At 35.9% G+C, this 10,121-nt stretch overlaps 1 protein-coding gene across 1 annotated transcript in view; it reads right to left on the bottom strand.

The window, feature by feature from the left end:
* The window catches only part of NALCN (sodium leak channel, non-selective), a gene marked incomplete at its 5' end in the record, with an annotated part of 145,472 nt that overhangs the window by 34,070 nt on the left and 101,281 nt on the right, over positions 1–10,121 (bottom strand). Inside the window, 4 exon segments of the mRNA XM_042781961.1 lie at positions 319–438; positions 1,222–1,296; positions 1,508–1,614; positions 2,152–2,245. Of these exon segments, the coding sequence (XP_042637895.1) occupies positions 319–438; positions 1,222–1,296; positions 1,508–1,614; positions 2,152–2,245 (396 nt within the window).

Genomic DNA, 10,121 nt, shown 5'->3' with positions numbered 1-10,121 from the left:
GACAGTGGTAGCCGGGCACCATCTAGTTCTTCTGGTCTTATAGTTGTATAGGTTGCAGATCAGATGGTGTACCAGTCGCTAGGACTGATTGCATAACAACCCTTTAGGACAGAGTAGAACTAACTGCCCCATAAGGTTTCCGGGGCTATAAATCTTCACAGAAGCTGAATGATTCATCTTTTTCCTATAGAGTGGCTGCTTTGGGTTAGCAGCAGAATGCTTTAACCACTATGCCACCAGAGATCCTTACAGGGATACCAGATAGGAGTAAAATGGACTCAAACTATGAACTAAAATCAAATTTACTTATCTGCTTACCAGGAGGGCAAAGTGAAGTACTACCCATACAACACCAAGTGATGTCACCAGGAGATCATATCGATTTCTTCTGCTTTGCCAGAAACCAGCAGGTGACATGGCTATGATCTTCATTGTAACCTGGAGGTTGGGGGAGGAGAGTGTGGTGGATATGAAAGAAATTGAATAGAGGCTAAGTGTTAAGCATATTTAAATTTATTAAATTGGGGTGTATAATATATTAAGGATGAAGTAAGCAAAAGAAGAGTTTATTACTAAGCTGAATTACTACTCAGCTTAAAATGTATATATATATATATATATATATATATATATTTAAGCTGAACAAGTCAAATCTATATTCTCTACACTCTTTCCTCCTTGTTTTATGACTAGTTCTGATAGCAGGACATTTTTCTTCTTCAAATAAAAAGCCACAGATTTTGAGAAACATCAAGTAGTACAGATTGAAATAAAAATCTGCTTGCATTTCAAAGAAGATTGCATTGGAAAGCAATATTATATAAACCACATATTAAAATAATCTTGGCTTGGCCAAGCACAGACAGCACTGTGCCAACACCCTTTGCCACCACGTTGCAATTTTGAGTTCCTGAATTACAGTGAATTGTGCAATTCACTATAAATATTGGAATTCACACAACTAGACACGCCAATATTCAGACAGAACAATCAATAGCAGCATTTCTGCAGTTATAAAGATCTGGATTATAAAGTGAACTTTTTGTTCAAATTAAGGAAAACGTCCTAAAAAGGAAATGTCTTCAGAGCATGCTACCTAAAGGAAAAAGGCTTCAAAGTCTACAGAATACAAAGCTGAAAGTAAGTGCCATCAAAGGAGGACACAGTTTTACTGTAAAATGTGCACGGCATACTCCAGAGCCAGAGGACTCATCACAGTACCTCCAGGACAAAGATGAATGTGAAAACAACCGACATTGTTGCCAAAGGAACGGTCACTGGGTCCTCCACGTCCCACTGCAACAGAAACAGTACACAGGGTTTTCCCAGCATGTATCAGACACACAGACTTCTCCCCTTGCTTTCGCATTTTGACAGGACTATGAGTTTTAATTTTTATACCAAGGAAAGTAGACAGTAAATAGATATGTATGTCAGCTTGCACTAGTCTGGGGCATACCAATGAATGAAAAATTCCCTCCCAGAGTCTTAGGATGAAGCAAAGTACCTTGACAGACAGCAACACCGACTGGGCCAAAACAAGTAATGCGATTGTCCTCTTAAAAAATGGATGCTGGGTTATGTCATACATTTTAGCTCTGAAACCATCATTATCTGTAAAAGAAAGGTTTAGGCAAGGGCATTTTGGACATAGGTCATATTTACTTTTTTGTCTTTCATTTTATTTAATGTTCATCTTAAAACCTATTACTTTAGTGTTTTGGGTTTTTTTTTTTTTTTTTTTTCCTTCTACTGTTCAATCTATTGTGAAGCATTTTGCGAGAATGGCTGGCTTTGGATATTTAAAAGGACAGCACATGGTGCTGATGGTATTGAAAAGAAAACCGCATCATTCAATTTTTGTCAGTCTAACACATTTCACTCATATTTCTAAAAGGCAAGCACAAATATATTTTATTTAAAAATTCATTTTTTCATTAAGGCTTATCCTGAAAGCACTGGAGCACAGCCTTTGGGTGGCTGATTTTAATAGCCTTATGGAGAGATCTGTAGTTTGGAGCCTGTTTCTGTATTAACTTATGCACAACCTCCTAGTGGTGTCACGATTATTATTTTAATTTAAATCTTAGACTCCTGGGGACTCATGAACCCTAGTGCCCAACATGAATAAAATCAGAACATCTTTGATACCCGGGCGAGGTGGGAGATGAAGAGGTTGTGCAATCTTCAGTCTACTCTTCAGATCTTCCCATCTTCTCTGATCTACAGTCAGCAAAGCCGTCCCCTTAATAAACAAAAGAAAGCAGAAAAAGGCCTTTTGTCATGTGCTCTATGTCAAGAACGTTCCAAATGGGGTGGTGATACAAACAGGACTAATTTGAGGGTTTAAAATAAAGATAGTCTTTAGATACCATGCTGTTTAGATAAACATGGTCAGAATTCTTAAGCCTGATAGTGAGAAGAGTTCCAGGAATGATAGCCATGTTTTTCAGGGTAGATTCAGCAGCCTTCAATTGATATCTTTATAGATGTATAATGCTCAGGTTTGGGGAAAATGTATAAAAGGTTTTCTACATGATTACATATTCAAAAAGAGATACTAATTCTAATAGTGGTTAGTCTTCTTTCATTTCATACTAGAAATTGCTTCAGTAAAATTATAACTTGTCAAGCTGCTGTTTCTAGTTATTTTTGTATACATATTTTTAAGTCATTTTAATATTTGCAATAGCAAAACTATTTCTAAGTGGTATGAAGCCATAGAGTTTGGATCTTTAAAACAATAATAAGATAACAACTATAAAAATGTAATCAGATATTTTGGACTGTATAGTAGAGTACTTGATGAAAATGTATTTAAAATATATTGTACCATATTATGTTACATTATGTTATATAGGCAAAAGCATAATTTAAAAAGTGGAAATATTTTTTCCCAAGAAGTTTTCAGAACAATTAAGGTCTTCTATTAGCTCTTCCAAATTGAATGGAAGAAATACAGTCCTGGTTTTTTGTCACCCCTAAAGAACATAACAAAAGAAATCTTTTATTCTTTTATTACAAAACTAACATATGCTCAATTGCATGTTGTTGTTGTTATGTGCCGTTGAGTTGGACCTGACTCATAGCAACCCTTCCTTGGGTTTCAGAGGTGGACTACGGAAGTAGATTGCCCAACCTTCCTTCCGAGGAGTGGCTGGTAGGTTTGAACCGCCAGCCTTCTGGTTAGCAGTCAAGTACCTTAGGCACTAGGCTACCAGAGCTCCTGCTCAATTGCATAGCAATTTTTAAATGGAGATATGAAAAAAAAAAAAAAACCCTAAATCATTCACGAAACTGCTACCAAGATGTTAAATATTGGTATCTAGCCTTCTGATCTTTTTCAATACATATAAATATACTACAAGTCATGTCGCAATTTATAACATATTCCCCCATTTAAAATATTTTTAATATTTTTGTATGTGTGACTTTAAAAATATTCTTAAACATGAATTTTAATGATTATGAAAGGTTTATTACTTTTGATCATTTAGGTTGTTTTTATTTCCTGCTTTTAGCAATAAAAACTCTTGATTTTCACACATCCATAATGATTTCCATAGAATTCTAAGAGACAAAACTGCCCTTCAGAACACATCAGTTTATGTTCTCACAAATGTGGATGACAGAGCCTTCTACCCTGCCGCCCTGGGTGCTACCATCTTTAACACATTTTTGTGAAATTGGTAGACAAAAATTGGTATTGGTATTATTGTTTTAATTATTTGATCTCTTAGGAAAAACTGCTTTAAAAATGTGAGTTGGTCAATCATTAAAAATTACTGTCCTACATGTATCTATTCAACAGTATTTATGGCCTACAAAGTACAGCATTCTTGACAATAATGTAGATTCTGCATTACAGAACATTCAAATGACTGTCAAAGAGCATATAATTTAGTGATTAGATTTTGTAACAGTATACTGAGAAAACCAATGGAAATGACAATCTCAAGAGACATTTATAAAAAGTATCAAGCACCTTTTCTCTGGGTGATTGGAACAGGCTACAGGACTACAGAGTTCCGGGGTGCTGCAAAGGGTCGATGCATTTGGCCGCTAACAGAAAGTTTGGAGGTTTGAGTCTACCCACAGGCACCTTGGAAGAAAGATCTGGTCTCCAGGCTTTAAAAACACTATGGAGCAAGTCTGTTCTGACCCACAGGAGTCACCATGAGTGGAAATCCACTTGACAATGGCTGTGCTACTGCTAATAGAGCTACAAGGTCTCTGGAGATTGCCTAAAGGCATCTCCAAGTACAGGCTGCTTAAAATTGCTGAAGGCAGGGTTTTTGTTGGTACAAATGACTAGTAGAATTACAGAAAGTTAGAGCACAAACAGACCTGTAAAGCGGTGGTTCTCATCTGGTGAGCTTTAAAACAATACCTATGCTTGAGCATCAATCTAAACCCAAACCAGAATATTTGGGCAAGTGGCCAGGAATAGGTAATTTTAAAAGCTTCTCTGGTCATTCTATAAGGAGCTCTGGTGTTTAAGGCATTTGGCTGCTAACCAAATGGTCTGTGATTTGAACCCATCAGCCACCCCCATGGAATAAATATGACATAGTCTGTTTCCATAAAGGTCTACAGCCTTGGAAACCCAACAGGGGTCACTACGAGTTGGAATCGACCTGATGACAGCGAGTTTGGTTTGGTTTTGGTGATTCCGAAGTGCAGCCATGGTGAGGTAGAAGTTAAAGATACATGCTCCGTAAACAATGGGGCAAATATTTAAATATTTGAAGCATGGAAGGGCCAATGTTACCGAAAAAAGTAAGAACAAAAGAGATAGAAATAGAAACATGGGTAAACATGGGTTATAGAAAACTGGGCAGATGACATTAAAAGATAATTCACAAACGGATGAAAAGAAATGACCAATAAACATGGGGGAAAAAATCCACAAAACCTTTAACATCACTAGTAATTAAAAGACTGAATATTTTAAAAGGCATTCACTATATTTGAGAAAAGTTTTTTTTTTTTTTAATATTTCTTATAGTTAAAGACATGGGGAAATAGGAAAGCACACTTTTTTTTTTAGTAATGCTATAACTTTTGGGGTAATCTACTTCCATAGTGATACTGCCTCAGAAATTCAAGGAGGGGTCGCTATGAGTCAGGTCTGAATCGAGGGCATATAATACCAACATAAACTTTTAGATAGTCAATAGGGTGAAACACATGTATCTACTCCATCTCTATTACATCACCCAGCTTCTACATCAGCCTGTTAATATCTTCCTGCTTCCTCTCTCACCTTGCAACAATCTATTCTCTACACTGTAGCTAAAGCAACCTGGTAATAACCACAATCAGATCAGACCTTGCTGTTTAAACTTTCTAAGGGCTTCTTTGCATTTAAAGGAAAATCCAAACTCGGACCTTCAAAGTCCAGTATGTCTTATGCCCTGCCTAACTCTCTGGCCTTATAAAAGTATAGTAAATAACGTAACAGCTATGAATATTATTTATTACCCAGATTTAACAAATGCTAAGGTTTTCTCATAATTGTTTCAGATCATCCTTTTTAGAAATAAAATATTATAGATTCATCTAAAGCAACTCCAACCCCAACCTTACCCTACTTTTCTTCCCCAACACTAATGACTACCCTTCAGATGGGTATCCTCCTCACTTACATTTTCAGACTTCTGCTCCTTGTGAATGTATAAACATATATGAGTATATTTATTCTGATTTTTTTTTGTATTTACATAAATGCTATCCAATATGGTTGGGCAATCCTACTTCCGTAGTGATACTGCCTCGGAAACCCAAGGAGGGGTCGCTATGAGTCGGGGCCGACTCGACGGCACATAACAACAACAACAATATGTATTTACTTGTGCAGTGTGTTTCATTTGCATTGAACAATGTTTTTCATACAATTAGATCTAATTTGCTCACTTTAACTGCTTGTACAGAAGTGAAAAGTATGACGGTCTCTCACTACCGAAGAGTCAATTACAACTCATAGTGCCTCCTTGGGTTTCCGAGGTGCTATCCTTCTGAGGAGTGGCTAGAGGGTTTGAACCACCAGCTTTCTGGTTAGCAGTCAAATGCCTCAGGCACTATGCCACCAGAGCTCCCCCTTTTTTGGAGGGGGATCTCTGTGGAAGCAGATTGCCCAGTCTTCCTTCTGAGGAGTGGCTCGTGGGTTTGAACCACCAGCCTTCTGGTTAGCAGTCAAATGCCTTAAGGATTACACTACCAGAGCTCCCATAAATGGCCTTTAGGAATTCGTATAGGTACCGGTACAGATATTACCAGGTTGCAACCCTGCAATTTTTCCCACCAACAGAACACGTTCCCATTTCCTATATTCCTTTTTTTTTTAAATTTTTTGGTAATAAATTTAAAGATAAACTTAAATAAATGAGGAAATGTTGGCTTATTCAGATGGTGCTGGGATAATTGACTATTTGAGGAAAATTAATTATGATCACTGGCTTACATGTATGCCAAAATAAATTCCAAATGGGTTCAAGTTTTAAAGTAGAGATCGTGATTTAGATTTTGGCCTCTGGTGTCAGATAATCCAAGTTTGATTCCTGGCTCTGCCACTCACTACATGACCTTGAGGAAGTCACTTAAATTGTGTGTGTGTGTGTGTGTTATCTATATATAAATTTTTCTATTATTGTGATTTGCATGAAAGTTTACAGGGCAAATTAATTTTTCATACAACAGTTCATAAACATTTTGTTTCATGACATTGACTGCAGTCTCCACAATGTAATAGCCCTCTTCTCACTTCCTCCCTGTGGCTACCTTTTCCCTGTGTCCTTCTTTGCCATGCATTCCTGCCCTCTGAGCTAGCCTCCTGTGCAAATACTGCTCTTCTGATATCACATGGTTGATCTTTTTCTATATTTTTGTCAATAATTGACATTATCAAATATTTTAACTTGGCCATTTTGATGAGTAAGGAGCCTTGGTAGTGCAAGTTGTGAAGCACTTGACTGCTAACCAAAAGGTTGGGAGTTTGAAATCCACTAGGCATTCCATGGGAAAAAGATGAGGCAGTTCGCGTCTATAAAGATTATAACCTTGGAAACCCTATAGGGCAATTCTACTCTGTCCCTTAGGGTCACTACGATTTAAAATCAACCAGATAGCAATGATTTTGTTTTGCTTGTTTTTTTGATGGGTATAAACAGTACTTAATTTAGTTTTAATATTAGTGAGATAAAGCATTTTTATGTGTTTATTGGCAATTCCTATCTTCCTATGTGAATTGCTTGTTCATATTCTTTGCTCATTTTTGTATTTTGTTATTTACTTTTGATCATTTTGTAGGAGTTGTTCTAATACTAATGCTTTGTGAGTTATATCAATTGTAAATATTTTCACTTACTCTTAGCTTGCTTTTCATTTTGCTTATAATATCTTTCACCATTAATTTTAATGTAATCTATTTTTTTAAAAAAATCCTTTATAGGTTTTATTTTTTGGTTTATGTTAAAGAAATTCACAACTATTCCAAGATCATAATCAAATTCTACATGGTGTAAAAATGGGTTGATTTTGTTTTTCTTATCCAGTCATTAATTCATCTAGAATTCATTTTTGACTGTGTTGTATGGTGGGGATTTCAGTTTAGTTTTTTGGTATTGACAATCACCCCACCAACACTTATTGATGGTTTCATCCTTCTTCACTGATTTGCTATGCTATGATTTGTTTTATATCTGCATAGGTATGTACTGGGCTTTCTGTTTTGTTCTCTAATTTTCTCTCCCTATGTCAATGCCAATATTGTTTTAATTACTGTAGGTTGCTTACTGTCCTTTCTACATTTTTGTATGTGCTCATCTTTGCTAGAGTTTTATTTAATGATTTTCTTTTAAAAAAGCAAATGATTATCAGCCTTGAATCTTTCTACTGTTCCTGTGTTGTCTGCATCCTTCACTTCTGTCCTTATCTTTGTTATTCCTCCTTCCTACTTCATTTGGTTTTACTTTTTGGCTCTTACTATAATTTATGATTTGGATATTTTACATATTACTATTTAATCTTTATTATTCTCTAACATATACTTTAAAGCTATACATTTCCCTTTAATCATTGAGTTATCTATATCCTATGATTTCATTATTGTACCCAAATATTTTGTGATTTTCTATTATGCTTTCTTCTTTCACCCATAAAATTATTATTGGTATCTCAATATTTCCAAAACATTTTTTTTTTTTTTGGCTATCTCTTTTATAAGAGAACATGTTCTGTGTATTATCATTCATTAGTAATTATTATTGCTTTGTGGCTTTATAGGAGATAAACTTTGTATTTGGAAGTAATGTATATACTTAAATTATTGGATTCAGACTTCTTTGCATAAAGTCTTTGACAACTTCAATCTTTTCTCCATTTATTGTGATGCTGCTTATTGGTCTAGTTATGAGGATTTTTGTTTTCTTTATATTAAGGTGTAATCCATACTGAAGATTGCAGTCTTCAATCTTCATCAGTAAGTACTCCAAGTCATCCTCACCTTCAGCGAGCAAAGTTGTGTCACCTGAGTATCCCAGGTTGTTAATGAGTCTTCCTCTGATCCTGATGCCACATTATTCATCATGTAGTCCAGCTTCTCTGATTATTTGCTCAGCATACAGATTGAATAGGTATGGTGAAAGAATACAACCCTGACATACTCTCATCCTGATTTTAAACCATGCAACATACCTTTGCTCTGTTCAAATGACAGCCTCCTGGTCTATGGACAGGTTCCTCATGAGCACAATTAAGTGTTCTGGAATTCCCATTCTTCTCAATGTTATCCATCATTTGTTATGATCCACACAATCAAATGCTTTTGCATAGTCAATAAAACCCAATTAAACATCTTTCTGGTATTCTTTACTTTCAGTCAAGATCCATCTGCCATCAGCAATGATATCCCTTGTTCCACGTTGTCTTCTGAATCCAGCTCTCATTTCTAGAAGTCCTCTGTCAATATACTGCTGCAACAATTTTTTAATTATCTTCAGTGAGATTTACTTGTGTGTGATATTAATGATATTTTTCAGTAATTTCCGCATTCTATGAGATCACCTTTCTTTGGAATAGGTACAAACGTGGATCTCTTCCAGTCAGTTGGCCAGGTAGCTGTCCTCCAAAGCTCTTGGCATACCAGTCCTCCAGTGCTGCATCCACTTGTTGAAACATCTCAATGGGTATTCTGTCAATTCCTGGCGCATTGTTTTTCACCAATTCCTTCAGTGCAGCTTTGACTTCATCCTTCAATACCATTGGTTCTTAATCATATACCACCTCCTGGAATAGATGAACATCGACCAATTTTTTCTGGTATATTGACTCTGTGTATTCCTTCTATCTTCTTTTGATTCAATATATGCTCATAGAATCATTCAATATTGCAACATGAGGCTTAATTTTTTTCTTCAGTTCTTTTGGCTTGAGAAATGCTGAGTGTTCTTCCCTTTTGGTTTTCTAACTCCAGGTCTTTGAACATTTCATTATAATAATTGACTTTGTCTTATTGAGCTGCTCTTTGAAATCTTCTGCTCTTTTATCTTGTCATTACCTCTATTTGCTTTAGCTACTCTCTGTTGAAGGACAAGTTTGAGAATCTCTTCTGACATCCATTTTGGTCTTTTCTTTCTTTCCTGTCTTTTTAATGACCTTTTGCTTTCTTCATGTATGATATTCTTGATGTCATCCCACAATTCTTCTGGTTTTCAGTAATGGGTGTTCAATGCATCAAATCTATCTTTAGATGGTCTCCAAATTCAGGAGAGATAATTAAGGTCATATTTTGGCTCTCATGGACTTCTTTTCATTGTCTTCAGCTTCAATTTGCACTCACAATCAGATCCTGGCCTTGTTTTTGCTGAAGATAGTGAGCTTCTTCATTGCCTCTTACCACAGATGTAGTCAGTCTGATTCCTGTTACTCCATTGGTGAAGTCTACTTGCATAGTTGCCATTAGTGTTATTGAAATAAGATATTTGGAATGAATAAGTTGTTGGTTTTACAAAGTCTATCATGTGATCTCCAGCATTATATCTATCTTCAAAGCAAATTTTCGAACTACCAGTGATTCTTCTTTGTTTCCAACTTTTGCATTCCAATCACCAGTGATAATTAAC

This window comes from Orycteropus afer, unplaced genomic scaffold (assembly GCF_000298275.1).
Source record: "Orycteropus afer afer isolate SDZICR_OR568_19922 unplaced genomic scaffold, OryAfe1.0 scaffold00206, whole genome shotgun sequence".
In the NCBI taxonomy this organism is placed as follows: domain Eukaryota; kingdom Metazoa; phylum Chordata; class Mammalia; order Tubulidentata; family Orycteropodidae; genus Orycteropus; species Orycteropus afer.
The sequence above is the reverse complement of the archived record's forward strand: the minus strand, read 5'-3'. Positions and strand labels throughout refer to the sequence as shown.